The sequence below is a fragment of the Muscardinus avellanarius genome (genome assembly GCF_963383645.1).
Source record: "Muscardinus avellanarius genome assembly, chromosome: 6".
Classification (NCBI taxonomy): Eukaryota; Metazoa; Chordata; class Mammalia; order Rodentia; family Gliridae; genus Muscardinus; species Muscardinus avellanarius.
In genome coordinates, this window is record NC_137791.1 from 77,671,337 (window position 1) to 77,690,320 (window position 18,984).

The 18,984-nt window shown below is 45.1% G+C and overlaps 1 protein-coding gene across 1 annotated transcript in view; it reads left to right on the forward strand.

Moving 5' to 3' along the window:
- Nucleotides 1-3,237: 3,237 nt before the first annotated feature.
- Nucleotides 3,238-18,984, forward strand: part of PPEF2 (protein phosphatase with EF-hand domain 2) — a gene marked incomplete at both ends in the record, with an annotated part of 38,882 nt that continues 23,135 nt past the window's right edge. Inside the window, 7 exons of the mRNA XM_080697219.1 lie at nt 3,238-3,292; nt 12,154-12,281; nt 12,401-12,458; nt 13,530-13,705; nt 14,580-14,694; nt 16,083-16,129; nt 18,270-18,436. Coding sequence (XP_080553345.1) covers nt 3,238-3,292; nt 12,154-12,281; nt 12,401-12,458; nt 13,530-13,705; nt 14,580-14,694; nt 16,083-16,129; nt 18,270-18,436 — 746 coding nt within the window. The remainder of the gene's footprint in view (nt 3,293-12,153; nt 12,282-12,400; nt 12,459-13,529; nt 13,706-14,579; nt 14,695-16,082; nt 16,130-18,269; nt 18,437-18,984) is intronic.

Sequence of the window (18,984 nt, forward strand, 5' to 3'; positions counted from 1 at the left end):
GGGTATAAGGTGGAATGCCTTGAGGTTCACTCTCCAGTAGCACGCACACACCCCATAAGCGATAGTGCCAGATATAGATGATGCTCGGCTCTCGACTACAGAGGTAAAAGGAGTCCTCTCCATGGGATATAGGCGTGCCACTCATCTGAGGAGATAGCTCAGGGGTGATGTTACCGGCTCAGTCGTTACTAAGGTGCTGACTGAACAGTGTGAGGCTATACTGCAAGCCTGTTTTCCATATCTGATCTTATGAAGATACTTGTCAGTTTTTCTCTTGAGAATTATTTTACTTTCTATTTTTTCTAGTGACTTCTAGAACATTCTCTGTTAGTGTGTAGATAACTTCACCTTGTTATCTTAAGCATCTACATATCGTACCTATTCAGTCAGAGCCACTTTAATTTTTTTCTAATATGTAACATTTTGAGAAAATATTTTTGTGTGTGATGCTGGGTATCAAACTGAGGGCCTTGTGCATGCTAACAAGTAGCAAGTACTCTACCACTGAATTACACTCTAGTCCTCACTTATTAATTTTAATGATAGAAGTTATAATGGAACTATATAAATTAAAAATGAACATCTCAGCCGGGCGTGGTGGCGCACGCTTGTAATCCCCGCACTTGGGAGGCAGAGACAGGAGGATCACATAGGTTCTAAGCCAGCCACGCTGGCTTAAGAGACCCTGTTTCCAAATAAAAAAAGTATAAAAATAGGTCTGGGAGTGTAGCCCAGAGGTAGAAGGGTTTCCAGGAACCCCAATACCACCAAAAAAAAAAAAAAAAATGAACATCTCAGTCAGATGTGATGGCCCACCCCTGTAATCCCAGTATTTGGGAGGCTGAGACAGGAGGATTGCGGGCTTGAGGCCAGTCTCAGCAACTTAGCAAGACCCTGTTTCAAAATTTAAATAATATAAAAGAGCTAGGGGTATAGCTTGGAGGTAGATCACATCTGCATTCAATCCCCAGTACAAAATAAAATAAATTAAAATCTCTTTCCCAAGAACATCTCTAGAGGTAATCGCTATTAACAGTTTGCTGTATGCTTTGATTTTTTTTATACTTACTGCCTGATTTTATTTAAATAGATGAGAGCACATTAAGTATACTATTCCACAGTTTGCCCTCCCTTCCTTCCTTCCTCCCTTCTTTCCTTCCTTCCTTGCTTGTTTGCTTCCTCCTTCTCTCCCTCCCTTCTTTCCTTCCTTTTTAGTACTGGAAATTAAAACCAGGAATGCTTTGAGACCTTGTCAGAATACAATGATTTTTTTCTTGCCAGTCTAGGGATGGAACCCAGGGGCATTCTACTTCCAAGGTACTCCCCCATCTCTATTTTTTATTCTTTATTTTGAAACAGTCTTAATGAGATGCAAAGGGCCTCACTAAGTAGCTGCGGCTGTCTGCGAACCACGATCCTCCTGTCTCAGCCTTCCAAATGCTGGGATTACAAGCGTGCACCACCATGCCCGGCTAAATAAGATGATTTTGACAGTCACCCACCTTATAAAAAAGTTGTTGGAGATAGAGAAATGCTGCTGCTCTAGAGTGAAGAAGTGGTAACTGTCCTGGGCCAGTCAACAGTGATGGAAACAGCAAAGCCTTTTATTGGGCACCTGTCAAAAGCATCTTACTCAGCCACCATATTTGGATTTCCAAATTCATAAGAAACAAGGTACCAGAGGCAGCCGAGGACTTGTTCAATAATAATCCTAATGCAGCAATAATCAATGTCCATCCTGCTGGTTCACACTTCACTGAGATGGTGTGTCCTTTAGTGGCTCCTAAACTTGAAATAAGGATATGTTTTAGTTTGTTTGCATGTGTGTGTGTGTGTGTGTGTGTGTGTGTGTGTGTGTGTATTATGAGAGTTTGAACCCAGGGGCATTCTACCTCTGAACTACCCTTAGCCCTATTTTCTTTTAAAAGAGTCTTGCTAAGTTGCTGAGGGTCTTGCTAAATTATTGAGGTTGGCCTCAAACCCACAATCCTCCTGTTTCAGCCTCCCAAGTACTAGAATTACAGGCATGCACCACCACACCTGGCTCCTTGTTGATATTTTAAAATAAAGATGAGCCGGACATTGTGGCGCACGCTTGTAATCCCCACACTTGGGAGGCTGAGACAGGAGGATCGCGTAGGTTCGAAGTCAGCCTCAGCTACTTAGTGAGGCTCTCAGCAACTTAGTGAGACCCTGTTTCCAAATAAAATATAAAATGGATCTGGGAGTATAGCCCAGAGGTAGAAAAGCCCCTGGGTTCCACCCCCAGTACCACCAAAATAAATAATAATAATTAAATTAAATATGATATAAAATTCAGAACATCAATATATTGAAGTTTTATTTAATATTAAACATATTAAATATATTATTTGTTTTCATCAAAATATATAGATGAGAAAAATCGAGTCTCTGAGAAGTTAGGTGCCCAAGATCTATTGAGAAGCTAAGTTGGAATTCTCTCGCACTTGTGTGCCCTTCCAAAACCCAAGCAACAGGGCTCTGCAGGCAAGTTACCCGTAGAGCAAAACAAGTTTGGAGTCCACCAATGGGAGGTCCCTTCCGGCTCCAAAACTGCAGCTGTCTAGGGGGAGCTGGGTCGGTCTGGTCATAACAGCTTTTCCCTTTACCCAGACTCAGACTCTGGTTTCATGACACTCATACAACTAGGTAGGAACTAATGGCGGGGGGGGGGAGGGGGGGAGGGTACTGGGGTTTGAGTCGAGGGGCATTCTGCCTCCAAGCCGCACCCTACTTCTTTCAAAAAAATTAATTTTGAAATAGGGTCTTGCTAAGTTGCGAAGGGTCTCGCTAAGTTGCTGAGGCCAGCCTGGAAGTAGGGGTATAGCTCAAAGGTGGAATGCCCCTGGGTTCAATCCCCATCAAAACACACACACATACACACGCACGCACGCACACATACAAATACACACACACATACACAGACACTCACTCCAGAAGTGTGTTTCTAGACTGTTAAGGAAAAGCCAATAGATAAAAACAGAGGAGAGCGATGGGCTGGGACACAGAGGGGCTTCTCGGGAAGGAAGGCCTTGTGCACTGAGACTGGAGAGGTGGGAGGGACGCTTGCACGTGACTCAGAGACACTTTGGTTCTCCTGCACTAACACTCTGCCTGAATTTCCCAGTTACAGATTCCCCATCCTTTTGGTCATCAGACAGCTCGCTGTCCCTTGGAGCAGCTCTTTGCAACCTGCAGGAACATCACACTTAAACTATGGGCAGCAGCACCTCCACCCAACATCACTTTGCTTTTCAGAATGCAGAGAAAGGTACGCGTCTCCCTCCTTCCAGCCGGTGGTGGGTACACCGAAGCCACGTGGCAGGGGGCGGGCCTTCTCAAGGCGGAGTCGGGAAACATTACATTTCCTTCTCAAGCCAACTCCGAGGAATCACGTTCTCCTCATAATCTGACCACCGGAATGCCCAGCTCAACTTGATTTGACAGAATTAAATTTTGCCAGGGAGGTTAGTGTAGTCCCATGACTTTATCCCAAACCAAACACATGCATGTGAATGAGATGAAGGTGGCCAGAGGGGGATGGGAAGCATTCAGGTAGAGGGTAGACATGTTCCAGGGTCACCAGGTAGGAAGAAGCAGGGTGCGGTCAAGGAACCGAATGGCCGGGAAGTGAAAGAGATGGAGGCGGCATGAGACGAGGCTGCTGAGGTAGCAGAGGCCAGGTCTCTGGAGGTCTTGTAAGATTTTAAACTTTATCCTAAAGACATGAAGAATCAAAGAAGATTTCAAAATAGAGAGTTCTATCATAAGACTTACCTGTCCACAATCCTCTAGCTGTGTGAAGAGATCAAAGGGGTGAGAGAAGAAGGAAGAGCAGTTTATTTTATTTTTTATTTATTTATTTTTTGCAGTAGTGGGGATGGAACCCGGAGGCATTCTACCTCCAACCTATACCCCAGCTCTATTTTTTTATTCTTTATTTTTTTTGTTTATTTTTTTTTGTTTGTTTTTTGGTGGTACTGGGGGTGGAACCCAGGGCTTTCTACCTCCGGGCTATACTCCCAGACCTATTTTATATTTTATTTGGTAACAGGGTCTCACTAAGTTGTTGCGAGCCTCACTAAGTAGCTGAGGCTGGCTTCGAACCTGTGTGATCTCCCTGTCTCAGCCTCTCAAGTGTGAGGATTACAAGCGTGCGCCACCATGCCCAGCTTATTCTTTATTTTGTTTTTGGGGGGGTTATTTTGGTGCTACTGGGGTTCCTGGAAGACCTTATACACCCGGGCTACACTCCCAGACCTATTTTATATTTTTTAAATTTGGAAACAGGTCTCATAAGCCAGCACAGCTGGCTCCGAACCAGCCCAATCCTCCTGTCTCCGCCTCCCAAGCACGGGGATTACAAGCGTGTGCCACCATGCCCGGCCTTATTCTTTATTTTGAAACAGGGTCTCACTGAGTTGCAGAGGGCCTCACTAAGTAGCTGAGGCTGTCCGCGAACCTTGATCCTCCTGTCTTAGCCTCCCGAATGCTGAGGTTACAAGCGTGCACCACCATGCCCAGCTGGAAGAGCAGTTTAGAAGCTACTGAAGTCATCTAAGCAAGAGACAGGGCACCAGAGTCAGAGGCAGCAGCGATGGCAAGAAGAAGGCGGATCAACAATTCTCAGTCAGTGGCATCAACAGGATTCAGCAGAGTAGGTGTACAGGGTGAGAGAGAAGGGTGAATCTAGAATGTCTTCCAGTTTCTGCCTAGGAAAACCAGGCAGAGGATGATGCCATATTGACATAAAGATAATGGCTTTGGCCAGAGAGAAGATGCAAAGTCTCTACACACAGGTGCGGTGCCATGAGATGCGGGAGTGTGGAGAGATGCATATTCAGGTCTGCATGTGGGAGGACAGTGTGGACTGGATATCCAAGCCTCAGAAAGGCATCAGAGTGGAGATGGTTGTCATAGAGGCAGTTTAGAGGGTGAATCCAGACAGAACAGAGCCCAAGGCCCAGGACAGGTCAGGGGCGACTTCAGCATGTGCATGAGGAAGATCTGAGGTGGAGGAGGGGCAGCCAGAGATGGACGAAGGAAGCCCGGGACGTGTGACATCTTAGAAGCCAAAAGGAGAGTGTTTTTCAAGGTTCTGGTCAACCTCAGCACAGAAGAAATAATAACTAAATGACAAGTACATGTACCCCTAGATTTAGCAATGGGACTATTGCAGGTACATTAATAGAATAGAACTGACATTAAGTTGAAGGTAAAAGCCAAACTATAGCATAGGATGAGGAGGGAGAGAGAAAAGAAAATGGAGAAAGGCAGGGTTGCTGCTATTCCATCAACCAATTCAGAAGGAAGGTTTTGGGATCAAACACAGAGAGTCAGTATTATGCAATGCATGGTTAAGAGCCAGATGGTTTGGGTTCAAGTTCTGGCTCTACCATTTACCAGCTGTAAATAAGATTCATTTAACCTCTTTGGGCCCATTTTCCTTACTTTTAAGCCAGAGAAAGTAATAATAATAACAATAGTGACAATAATAATCATACCTCGATATTTGTTCTAAGTATTAAATGAGTGACTTAACATAAAGTGCTTAGAATAGTTTCTGGTTCATTCCAAATAAGTAATAGCTATCTTTAGTACCGGAATTTGTGTGTGGTTTGGAAACAATTCCAGACAATTTGTCAATTGTCTGAACAAAAGACAATGAAGAGTTATCCATGGACCGTGGTGATCTGGCCCAGATGGGGTATGTCAGGGAATTGGGTGAGACTGGGGCTTTTATACCCTTTAAAGTTGAAACAAGCAAAAATAAAAATAAGATATACTTCCAAAGTAGCTTTTACCTTTTGGGCAAGTAAGTGGTTAGAACAAACCACAGATGTTCCCCCAGGTGAACACTGACTGGCCGAGCCCTGAGGGGAAGAGCTAGGCCCTCAGTTACGATGGTCCATGATTGAGTGGGGTGAAAGAGGGTGGACATTTGAGTCAGAGGCTGGGGCTCCGGTCCTGCTCTTCCCCGATTGCCTGCTACTGTCTACGAACTCCGCGTACCATCTGTGAAAGACAGCAGTTGTCTATTCGAGGGCTCACTACATGCTTGAAACTGCATTAAATGCTTTACGTACATTATTTTATTTATCTGCCCAACAGCCTTACAAGGTAAGTTTGCTTAATCTCCACTTTACAGATGCAGATATTGATTGCCTCCAGATAGTAACTGGTTCCTTTCTGTGCCTTGGCCCCACTCCTCATGTGATATCCCTTTCAATATTTTGTGAGTCTTGCATGTAACAGTGTATGTGGCGGAACTTTTTATACCGTGACGTGCCTATTAAATGTAAGTTATTGTTTTAAATAATAATACTATTGTTTGGAAAATGTCATGCTTCAGTGGTGTAGTCAGGGGCCCCTTGGGGACAAGCTACTGAGGCAAGTTTCAACATATAACTTGCGGTAGTAACAATTGTACCCATTACAAATGTCTGAAAATGCCTGTGTTTTCTCTCAAAACTTTTTCTTGTCCATTTTTTCTAGCTTTGTGTGTGTGTGTGTGTGTGTGTGTGTGTAGTACTTGTTATTGAACCCTGGGGCATTTTACTTTGAGCTACACTCTCAGCCCTATTTTTTATTCTTTTTTTCCCCCCAGTACTAGGGATGGAACCCAGGGGCATTCTACCTCTGAACTATACCTCCAGCCTATTTTTTATTTTGAAATAGGGTCTCACTGAGTTGCAAAGGGCCTCACTAAGTAGCTGAGGCTGTCTGTGAACCCCACAATCCTCCTGTCTCAGCCTCCCAAATGCTAGGATTACAAACGTGCACCATCACCCCTGGCTTTTTTTTTTTTTTTTTGCAGGTCTGGGGATGGAACCCAGGGGCATTTGACCTCTGAGCTACACCCCCTACCCTATTTTTTTTTATTATTATTCTTTATTTTGAAACCGGGTCTCACTGAGTTACAGAGGGACTCACTAAGTAGCTGAGGCTGTCCGTGAACCATGATTCTCCAGGTCTCATCCTCCCGAATGCTGGGATTACAAGCGTGCGCCACCACGCCCGGCCACCCCTGGCTTTTTATTCTTTATTTTGAAACAGGGTCTCACTAAGTTGCAGAGAGGGCCTCACTAAGTAGCTGAGGTTGGCTTCAAACCTGAGATCCTCTTGTCTCAACCTCCCAAGTACTGGGATTACGATTGCATACCACCACAATTGGCCCATTTTTTCTATATAATTGTTCTTTTCTACATAATTTGTTCTTAATATAGTAGAGATATTAATTCTTTGTGATATAACCTTTAAGTATTTTTCCCAGCTTGTCATTTGTATGAGTCTACTTTCCTTTCTTTCTTTCTTTCTTTCTTTCTTTCTTTCTTTCTTTCTTTCTTTCTTTCTTCCTTCCTTCCTTCCTTCCTTCCTTCCTTCCTTTCTTTCTTTCTTTTTCTTTTCAATACTGGGGATTGAATTCAGGGGCATTCTACCTCAGAGCTACATCCCCAGCCCTATTTTTTAATCTTTATTTTAAACAGGGTCTCACTAAGCTGGGACAGCCTCACTAAGTATCTGAGGCTGGCTGGGAACCTGTGATCCTCCTGTCTCGGCTTCTCAAGTACAGGGAGTATGAACCCTCAGCTCAGGGATTTCTTACCTTGCGAGTCACATGGAGTTATCCCATGCCAAGCAAAGGCTGTGATGTCCTTCCTCACCAGAGATTCTAGACTCAGGGGCAACTGGCTCCCTGCTATGACTGGGGCTGGGGCCGAGAGGCAGAGGTTTCCTGGTTCCCACTAGATAGAGAACCTCCCCCATCTCCTGCCCATTCTCAGACAGTGCAGATGCAGCTCCTGCAGTGCACAGGGCCCGGGAATCCTCCCCTCCACACAGGGTGCTAAAGCCCCAGCCACTAGGACACCATGGACTGTGTTCCCCGGAGCTGCTGGACTTCCATGCTATAGGTTCAATCTAGATTTCTCATACATGAAGATATCTCTTTAATTATTTTGATTTCAGCTATCATTTTTAAATCATTTTATGTAGCACATCTTGTTTTGTTTTGTTTGTGTGGTGCTAGGGATAGAAACCAGAGCCAAGTGCATGCTAGCCAGACACTCTAACACTGAGCTACGTCCTAACCCTATGCACTGTTCCGTTTTGTTTTAAGTGTGTTGGAGTATGGGGGACTGCGCACATCTGCGTGCACATCTGTTTAAGCACATGATTTCTAGTAGAAAGTCAGTATTAGGCCCTCTATTTTCCCTAGAGTAATGTCATACATAATTCATTAAGTTTCTAATCCTTATCTTTTGTCAAGCTTATACCTACACTCGAGAAAGATACTTATTCCTAGTCTTTTATACTCCTTTAAATCAGTGGTGTGTATGTAGAGTTAAGTATTCTATTTTTTCTTCTTCTTCTTCTTCTTCTTCTTCTTTTTTTTTTTTTTTTTTGCGATAACAGGGATGGAACCCAGGGGCACTTTACCTCTGAGCCACACCCTCAGCTCTATTTTTTTAGTCTTTATTTTGTAACAGGGTCTCACTGAGTTGCACAGGGCCTCACTAAGTAGCTGAGGCTGTCTGAGAATTGTGATCCTCCTGTCTCAGCCTCCCAAATGCTGGGATTACAAACGTGGGCTACCACACCCTGCTGAGAGTTAAGTATTCTTGACAAAGGTAACAGAAATACAAGCATAACCATAAAAAGGTCTCTGTTTATATAGAGAATCTGCACACACACACACACACACACACACACACAAACACACTCACACACACACACCTCTGTGTGTAGTGCTGAGGATTAAACACAGAGCTGCATGTATACTAGGCAAAGGCTCTGCCACTGAGCTTCATTCCCAGCCCTGTTATATTTTTCATAAATCATTTATCTGTTCTACTGTGCATTGTCTTGATTCCAGCTTTATTGCCATGTTCTTATATATGGAGGGCTTTTGTGTTTTCGCTTGTTTTGTTTTTGTTTTTCTGTAGATCAAACCCAGAGCCTTGGGCATGCTACGAAAGTACTCCACCACTGAGCTACAGCCCCAGACCACACATGGAGTTCATTTATTTTCCAAAGATCTATATTAGCTTTACTTTTGATTTTAAAATCAGACAATGTTTTCTATAATATAGAGTCAGTGCTCCTTATACATGGAGTTGTTATAGCCAAGTACAGGTATTTTTAATGTACAACCCAGGATTAGTTCATACATAACCCAATTTTGAGGTGCCTAAGAACTTTGCATTGTGCCTTTGAAAATGGATGAAGAGGGCCGGGTGTGGTGGCGCACGCTTGTAATCCCCACACTTGGGAGGCAGAGACAGGAGGATCGCGCAGGTTCGAAGTCAGCTGCGCTGTCTTAAGAGACCCTGTTTCTAAATAAAAATAGGTCTAGGAGTGTAACCCGGAGGTAGAAGGACTTCCAGGAACCCCAGTACCACCAAAAAAAAAAAAAAAAGAAAGAAAGAAAAAAGAAAAAGAAAATGGATGAAGAGATAAAGTATCTTAAACTGTCCCGCACCCCATAGCTCCCCTTTCAATGAAAGATAACCCAGACCCCAGATCTAAGAGGAAAGGAAAAAGAGGAGAGAGATGCTGCCCTCTACCCTTGCCCAGCATAGTGAAGCAGGACTTAGGATGTTTATCTAGCCCTTGGGAGCACTTGCCTTAAAATGCTTGGACAAGGTGTTAGCAAACAACAGCACTGATACCCATCACCATCTTTCTTGATGGATTTTAGCCTTTGGTGCAAGTAAGAATTAAGAAAGGAGCTTCCTCAGGTTCCTGAGGTTTTGGGGTTTTTTTCTTTAGTGCTGAGGATTGAACCCAGGGTGAGGGTGGGGGTTCTGCTTCTGAGCTATACCCCACCCCCAGCCCTTTTCAATTTTTATTTTGAAACAGGGTTTTTCTGAGTTGCTGTGGTTGGCCTTTAACCCGTGCCCCTTCTGTCTCAGCCTCCTAAGTACTGGGATTACAAGCATGCACCACTGCACCTGGCTGGGTTACACCTGTAGAGATTCTGATGCTGTCCATCTTGGGCAAGATCCAGAAATCTGTGAGTTTGCTCAGAGGTTCCAAATAGCACCGCCCTGCACATTTCACCCAGAGTCTGAACATGGTTTTACAGAATTTGCTTGATAGAGAGCCATTCAGCCTCACCACTTATTTAGTGAGTGCCTTTGAGAAATACAGTATGCATTTTTTTAATTTCACAAGAAATCAAATTTAGTTCTCCTTAAATTCCCCCCAGTTTCTCTTTTCCCATGTTATCATCATCTTTTCTCCGATGGAAATCCTTGATGAGCTCTCTAGTGCAAGCTAAATATATTAAATCAATCTGTCTACTGTTCATGAGGTTGGCCTGAGTTAACCTGCAGGGCTTCATTTTTAATCCAGCTTTACCTGCAAATAGTCCATTCATCACCAGTAGCACATCCCAGCCCAGGGGCTTAAGAAGTTATTTATGTGAACAGCTGTCTCTTTCTCTGGCAATAATTCTTGGCCACAAGTCCTAGATCTCCTGTGAGTCACTAACACACCCAACTTGCCCTCTAGGGTTATGAAGACGCAAAGGACAGCCTGGGAGCATTATGGTGGGGATGCTTAAAGCCCCCTGAACCGGGGCAGGGGAACCAGCACAGGACCTGGGAGGTTCATATCGTCCTGGCATTACACGCCACATTAATTTGAACATTTTCTATTTATTCTCCCCCACTCTTCATCTAGTTCCACTTTTTCCAGATAAAGATATTGAGGCACAAAGTGACCTGCCCGAGGCCACGCAGCTTGGCAGGGAAGTTTCAGACATAGGACCTAAATCTCCTGAGATTCAGTCTATCGTCATAATATCAAACCATCCTCCCTCACCCACCCACACGTTACTCCACTCTTCGAGGATGCTGAGTTCTCTCAGTCTCTCTGGTTTCTCTTTCTCAGAATCCTCAGAGTACAGCTTGTCTCTTCAATGGTCTCCATTGCTTTCCACTGGTTTTACTTTCTGCTGTTTCTGTTACCCATGGTCAACCATGACCTGAAAATATTAAATAGAAAGGTCCAGAAATAATTTGTAAGTTTTAAGTCACATATTGTTCTGAACCGTGTGATGAGATCTTGCCCTGTCCGCTCTCTTTGTCCAGCACACCCCTGCTGTGACCTCTACCCGCCCATCTGTCACTTAGTAGCCATCTCGGTTATCACACAACTGTTACAGAATCACACAACTTGTGTTCAAGTAACTTTCTTTTACTTAACAGTGGCTTCAAAGCACTAGAGTAATGGTGCTAGAAATTCAGATATACAGAAAGAAGCTATAAAGTGCTTTCTTTGAGCGGAAGGATAAAAGTTCTTGATTTAATAAGAAAAAAAAAGTGTATATATAGGATTTACCCTCCATGGTTACAGGCATCCACTGAGGGTCTGGGTTGCATCCTTTCAGATAGAAGTGGGGTAGTCTGAAGACTAAGGTACTTATAGATATTTTTATCAATAAGTAGAAACTCAAAAAACTAGTGTTATTAGTATTAGCCATCTAGAATGGCAAGAACAAAAGCTGGGCATGGGGGCCCACACTTGTAATCCCAGTACTTGGGAGGCTGAGACAGGAGGATCACAGGTTCGCAGCCAGCCTCAGCTACTTATGAGGCCCTCTGCAACTTAGTGAGACTCTGTTTCAAAATAAAAATGAAAAATAGGACTGGGGATATACTCAGCGATAGAATGCCCCTGGGTTCAATCCCCAGCAACACAAGATAAAAAAGAAAGAAAGAAAAGAATGGCAAGAATGAGCCAGGTGCAATGGTGTATACCTGTAACCCCAGTATTTGGGAGGCTGAAACAGGAAGATCTCAGGTTTAAAGCCAGCCTCAGTAACAGCAATTCCCTCCACAACCTAGCAGCACTTTGTTTCAATTTAAAAAAAAAAAAAAGGTCTGGGGTGTATCTCAAAGATGAGGTACACCTCTCGACCCTAGGGTAAAAATGGGGAAAGCTGTGTGCCAGCAGTGAGTACGTATTTCCCGCTCACATGAGCGGGCAGTGCCGGCCCGCCCCCTTACTCCCGCTGTACCTGTGGGGTACAGCTCTGGGCACCACCCTCCTGCCCCCTACTCCCTGCCTCGTGCCCCTGCCTCAGGGAGTCTCAGCTCACAGGCTGTCTCTCCATCTGTGTCTCAGCCTTCAAGGCGGCGGCCCTGATCCAGAGATGGTACCGGCGCTACGTGGCCCGCCTGGAGATGAGACGGCGATGCACCTGGAGCATCTTCCAGTCTATAGAGTACGCTGGGCAGCAGGACCAGGTCAAGGTGCGTCATGAGGAGGGCGGGGCAGCGAAGCCCGGGTGCAGGGCGTGCCACGGGCATGGACCAGCCCGGGTTCTCTCTTCCCTCTTTTCTAAAGCTTGTCCCATCGGGTTCTTCTGCAGCTCCACGATTTCTTCAGCTACCTTGTGGATCACTTCACCCCCAGCAGCCACAATGAGAGTGAGTATGTACGGCCTCACCGCACGTCCTCCTGTCCCAGGGTCACAGATATCAGGGCGGGTGGAGGATGTTCAGGGACCAAGAATGGGAATTTGGTGAGAGCCCGGGGACCAGTGAGGGACTAGCAGATAGCAGAGTGGAATTGTATTCTGAGTCTCCCAAAAAATGTGCCTGCAGACAAGAGTTGGGTTGCAAGGACTTTATTTATTAAGTGCAGGAAATGCTTGGGGGAGGGATTCAGGAAATGGAAGTGATTCAGGAAAGGGGAATCCTGAAAGGGATTCAAGAGCTGGGGGCTACTCAACCAGCAGCTTGGGAGCTTGGGAAAATAGTGCAAGTCACAAGCTTCAGGGCTATACACCTGCAGGCAACGAGAGCTGGGTCTTCATGTGTTAGCCCTGAGTCACAGGTCAAAGGCAGGGCTGGAGGTTGTGAGCTGCACAGCCTTTCTGGCCCACTATACATGGCCATCCCTGGGTTCAGGAAGGAAGTGTCAGGATGAGAAGCAGAAGCGGGCAGCTGGAGGCTGTTGCAGGGCACTGAGAGGCCGTAGCCTCCAGAGCGCTCAGAGTGGCAGGCTGCGTGAATGCCCGTGAGCTCTCACACCGTCCTGGGCCCTTCCTTCGGCTCACAAGCTCAGGCCTCTGTATCTCTCAGTCTGAAAGATAGGGACTTTTTTTTTTTTTTTTTTTGGTACCAAGGATTGAATCCCAGGGTATACCTCTGAACTACAGCCTACACACTCTTCATATTTTAAACAGGGTCTCACCAAATTGCTAATTTTAACTCAAACCTCCTGTCTAGGTCTCCCAAGTACTAGGGTGACAGGCGTGTGTCACCACACACAGATTGACCTTTTAAAATAAAAACAAAATAGATACCAGCTAGTTCTTATGACATAAAACCACAACCTTTGCTCCTGTCCATCCTCGTCTGTCCTCATCTTCCTTCCCTCTCCCTTCCTGGGCTGGAGCAGATGGCAGACTGGCTAGGTCCCGGGGAGACTGTGCTGTGAATCGCCCATGCACCGAGGTCTGATCACAAGCCTCCTCACCTTTTCTGTTGGGCTAGGGGACTTCCTGAACCGCATGCTCACTGAGCAGGGGTTCCCCCAGGACATGGAGGTGGAGAAGTGCGGCGACTATGAATGCATAGAGGTGCCGGACAGTTACACGGGGCCCCGTCTCTCCTTCCCACTCCTCCCTGACCAAGCAACTGCCCTGGTGGAAGCTTTCAGGATGAAACAAGTAAGCTCCCTGGGGAGGCTGGGTCCCCACCAGCTCCGTGTAGACGAGGAGGCTCTGCGTTAGCTAGGAGGCTGCTGGTCCCCTTTGCTCAGCCTGGACCTTGCCAAACATCAGCCAGATCAAAAGCTCCTCTCCATTCATTCATTCATCCCGTAGATAACTGTGGGGCACCCCTGTGTGCCGCACACGGCTCTGGGCACTGGGGATACAGCAGTGAACTAAACAGGCACGACCCCCTGCCCGCACACGGCTGATGTTCTAGTGGAGAAACCAGATAATAAATACCAGTGAAAAGCAAATTGTGTGGTGTATCAGGAGACGATAGGAGCTCTGGGAAAGGGACAGACTTAAGTGGTGGCTGGGAGGGGGGCAGTTTTACAGAGTGCTCTGGGAAGGTGAATTTGGAGCAAAGGTGCAGGGTGGTAAGGGATGGTGTTTGTGGCCTGAAACCCTGGTGTGAGAAGTGGTCAGATTCTGCCTTTGGGTCAGATTTCAATCTTTCCTTCTCATGGGAAGACAACTCACTGCAGGAAGAGTTGGGGTGATATTTTCCAGTAATGACAGGGTCATCTAATGCCATCGACATACATGACCTTATTTGTACTTTGCTGAGACAACCACGTGCCGCTCACAAGCTAAAGGCCAGGAAGGGCTTTCTAGAGTAGACAAGAAAGAGCAAATTAGTTCAATATTTTCTGGAGGGATAGGTGGGGATGAGAACAAGCAGAAAGGACAGAAGATGGGTGGAGCAGAAAGGCTGTGTGCACAGAGTCCTAGGGCCATTTTGGGGATTCCGGGGGCTTGGGGTCATTAAGCAGCAAAGGCGAGGGCCACCAGGGTCGTCTTGTTCCCTCCCTCCTCTTCCTCCTAGTAGCAGCTCCATGCTCGATACGTCCTGAATCTTCTGTATGAGACCAGGAAACACCTGGCGCAGCTGCCCAACATCAACCGGGTCTCCACCTGCTACAGTGAGGAGATCACAGTGTGTGGTAAGAGTGGGTGGGAACCCGCTTCCTTGCTGGACACAAACCATGGGGGTGGGGGTGTCTGTAGGGAGATACCTGGAAAGTAGGCAGGCCAAGTATGATGCCTTCAAATTGAACATTTCTTTTATTTATTTATTTATTTTTTTGGTGGTACTGGGGGTGGAACCCAGAGGTCTTCTACCTCTGGGCTATACTCCCAGACCTATTTTACATTTTATTTAGAAACAGTATCTCAATAAGTTGCTGAGAGCCTCACTAGGTAGCTGAGGCTGGCTTCGAACTTGTGTGATCCTCCTGTCTCAGCCTCCCAAACTCTGGGATTACAAGTGTGCGCCACCACGCCCGGCTTAAATTGACCATTTCTATATTTGACTCATGTTTATTTAATGGAGAGATGGTTCCAATAAGGGGAGCATTGGAGCCAAGGGCCCAGACTCTGCTGGATTTTCCAAAGCAATGCATATTTGACTTCCCTGCTAAGAATGAAATCCTGCAAATAACCAGACCCTCCCTGTTAGAAGATGATTGGTGTATTGGTACTTGAGCACACCCCGGTGCCTAGAGAATTATTCCTTCCACCCACATACATTCCTGTTGCAGAGAAGAGTCCTGGCGTGACAGTTTCCTCCGTGCCCTCAGCATCCACGTGGACTGGTGCCCCACGCCGTAACCGAGGGAGACCAGCGCACCAGGGACTGTGAATTGGAGCCTCAAGGGGCACATGTGTCCTGCTGGCCCTGCAGTGTGCTTAAGCTTCTGAAACTAGTGCTCCAATATCTGAAAATTAGAGGATTTTTATATTAAAGTCTAGCTTTTGCTTTTTGTGTGTGTGTGGTACTGAGGGTGGAAACCAGGGGCTTCCTACCTCCAGACTATACTCCCAGACCTATTTTTATATATATTTTTGGAAACAGGGTCTCACTAAGTTGCTGAGAGCCTCACTAAGTAGCTGAGGCTGGCTTAGAACCTGTGCGATCCTCCTGTCTCAGCCTCCCAAGTGCAGGGATTACAAACGTGTGCCACCACGCCCGGCAAGCTTTTGCATCTTCACTTGAAAATTTTCCTAACTGGCCCATAAGTGAGCAGCAGCTTCCGACTTCAGGGCAAAGCCTTCCAGTTCTCATCCGGGTTGCAGCCCTGCCTGGTTCTGCTGCATCTATGCTTTGATAGTCATGCAGAAAAGGATTGTACTTTCTTATTTTAGTATGAATCACCTCTGTAACAAAGGGAAATTAATATTTATCCCTTTCTTAATTGTGCATGGAAAAACAAATAACTATCAGTTTCTTAACTTGGTTAGATTTTTTTAGGTACAGTATTGTCCTCTTTACAGTAAAAAATGGGAACTATGGTAGGGATCCATCAGAACTGATATTCTGTTTCTTTATTAGGAGATTTACACGGCCAGTTGGATGACCTAATATTTATATTTCATAAGGTATGAATGTTCAGATTAAGTTCCTTTCTTGCTCTGAGGCTTAAGTTTGAACTTCAAATATAGTATCTATTAAACAAATGCTTAAATATTGCTTGGATTTTAAAACAATTATTTTTAATAATACTTGCTTCTATGTAGCATTTTCATAGTATAAGAGTCAGGATTGCATTTTATTCAGTATATTTTGTGAAACTCTTTAATGGAGACAAAATGTTTCTTTAATAGTAGAAGGAACCATTTTCAGCAATTGGTATTCTCTTTTCCAGGTAAAGAAAATGGATTATTATCAAAGCATTCAAATGCTATTTTTATATTTACTTTTAGCTAGAAAATGTAACATTATTATAATAAAGTATATACAAGCATTTTGTTTTTAAAATTTTACTTATTTGTGTGGGGGGAGAGGGGGATAGGATCCAGGGGCATTCTACCTCTGAACTTTACTCTCAGCCTGATTTTTATTCTTTATTTTGAAACTGAGGCTGGCTGCAAACCTGCAATCCTATCTCAAACTCTCAAGAATTGAGATTACAAGTGTGTGCCACATACCCAATTTACTAACATGTATTTATTTATTTATTTATTTATTTATTTATTTATTTGTGGGTCTAGTGATGTAACCCAGGGGCATTCGCCTCCAAGCTACACCCCTGCCCTATTTTTTATTCTTTATTTTGAAACAGGATCTCACTAAGTTGCGGAGGGCCTCACTAAGTAGCTGAGGCTGTCCGCGAACCACGATCCTCCTGTTTCAGCCTCCCGAATGCTGTGATTACAAGCGTGCGCCACCATGCCCAGCTATTAGCATTAATGTGGGATTTATTCATACATATATTTACTTCCAAAGCATTTTTCCATTTATTGTTTAATCCAGAGGAATCTGCAGTAGTTATTATTATCATGATGATCATGATGGTGGTGGTGGTGGTGATGGTGATAGTTATGGTGATGATAGTGTGGCCAGAACATAAAACTCATCTTGAGGTCACATTCCAATGCCCTTTGCTGCACATCACCTGGCAACTCTCTGGCTGTATATAAAGTTTCTATTCTGAGCTGGGCGTGGTAGCACACACCTGTAATTCCAGTACTTGGGAAGCAGAGGCAGGAGGATCCAAAGTTTGAGGCCAGCCTTGGCAACTTTGAGAGGCTTTCTTTCAAAATAAAAATAAACTGGGCATGGTGGCTCATGCTTGTGATCCCAGCATTTGGGAGGCTGAGACAGGAGGATCGTGGTTTGTGGCTAGCCTCGGCTACTTAGTGAGGCCCTTTGCAACTCAGTGAGACCCTGTTTCAAAATAAAAAATAAAAAGAATAGGCCTGGGGCTGTCACTCAGAGGTAGAATGTCCCTGGGTTCCATCCCCAGTACCACAATAAATAAATAAATTAATTAATTAATTAAATTAATAATAAATAAATAAATAAGAAGGGCTGGGGGTCTAGCTCAGTAGTAGAGGCCCTTGGTTTCAATCCTCAGTGCCACAAAAAAGTGTCTAGGCTGACACCTCATAACCTCAAGTTTGCTAAAAAGTAAATACAGCACAATAGAAAATATTTCAGGCAGGTGTGGTGGAGCAAACTTGCAGTCCCAGTACTTGGGAGGCTGAGACAGGGGGACCCCAGGTTGCAAAGCCAGCCTCAGCAACTTAGTGAGGCTGTCAGTAACTTAGTGAGACCTTGTTTCTTTTCTTTTCTTTGTTGGGGTGGTACTGGGGGTGGAACCCAGGAGATTTTCTACCTTCAGGTTATACTCCCAGACCTATTTTATATTTTATTTGAAACAGGGTCTCACTAAGTTGCTGACAGCCTCACTAAGTAGCTGAGTCTGGCTTTGAGCCTACCCGATCCTCCTGTTTCGGCCTCCCAAGCGCTGGGATTGCAAGCGTGCACCACCACGTCCGCCAAGACCTTGTTTCTAAATAATAAAATAAAAAGGGCTGAGGGTGCAGCTCAGAGGTAGAATGTCCCTGAGTTCAGTCCTCAGTACCACAATAAAAGAAGATACTTTCATCTTTTGCTGACTTTTTATATTTGGGAAAGACCCATAGAGCACAGAAGTGGCTCTAGACCTGACCCTGGTCAGAGGCTTTAACCTGCTTTCCTCTTCCCCTCCCTTGTGGACTCTTCTGTGCCGAGAAGAACGGCCTCCCGTCACCGGAGCGGGCCTATGTGTTCAATGGGGACTTTGTGGACCGAGGCGACGACTCTGTTGAAATCCTGATGGTTCTCTTTGCCTTCATGTTGGTTTACCCCAAAGAGTTCCATCTGAACAGAGGAAACCACGAGGACCATATGGTGAACTTACGGTACTGCTTGCATTTGTTTGTTTGTTTGTTTGTTTGTTTGTTTGTTTGTAGTATTGGGGACTGAACCCAGAGCTCACGCAGGGTATTCTTCTGTATTTGATGCTTGCTTGTTGTAATCATTAAAAAGTATTTTGCCGAAGCTTCTTATTTTACATGCCATTTAAGAATAGTTTTCTATGTTCCAAAAGAATATACAGTCTATAATGGTTCAAAAGATTTTTTAAATTACATGCTGCTGGGTGTGATGGTGCACACTGGTAATCAAAGTATTTGGGAGGCTGAGACAGGAGGATTGCAGGTTCACGGCCAACCTCAGCTACTTAGCGAGGCCCTCTGCAACTTCATGAGATCCTCTTTCGAAATGGGGCTGGGATTGTAGCTTGGAGGTAGAATGCCCCTGGGTTCAGTCATTAATATCACACACACAAAAAATTACATGCTGCCAGGCGTGGTGGTGCCAGGCATGGTGGCGCATGCTTGTAATCCTAGAACTTGGGAGGCTGAGACAGGAGGATCGTAGTTTGAGGACAGCCTCAGCTACTTACTGA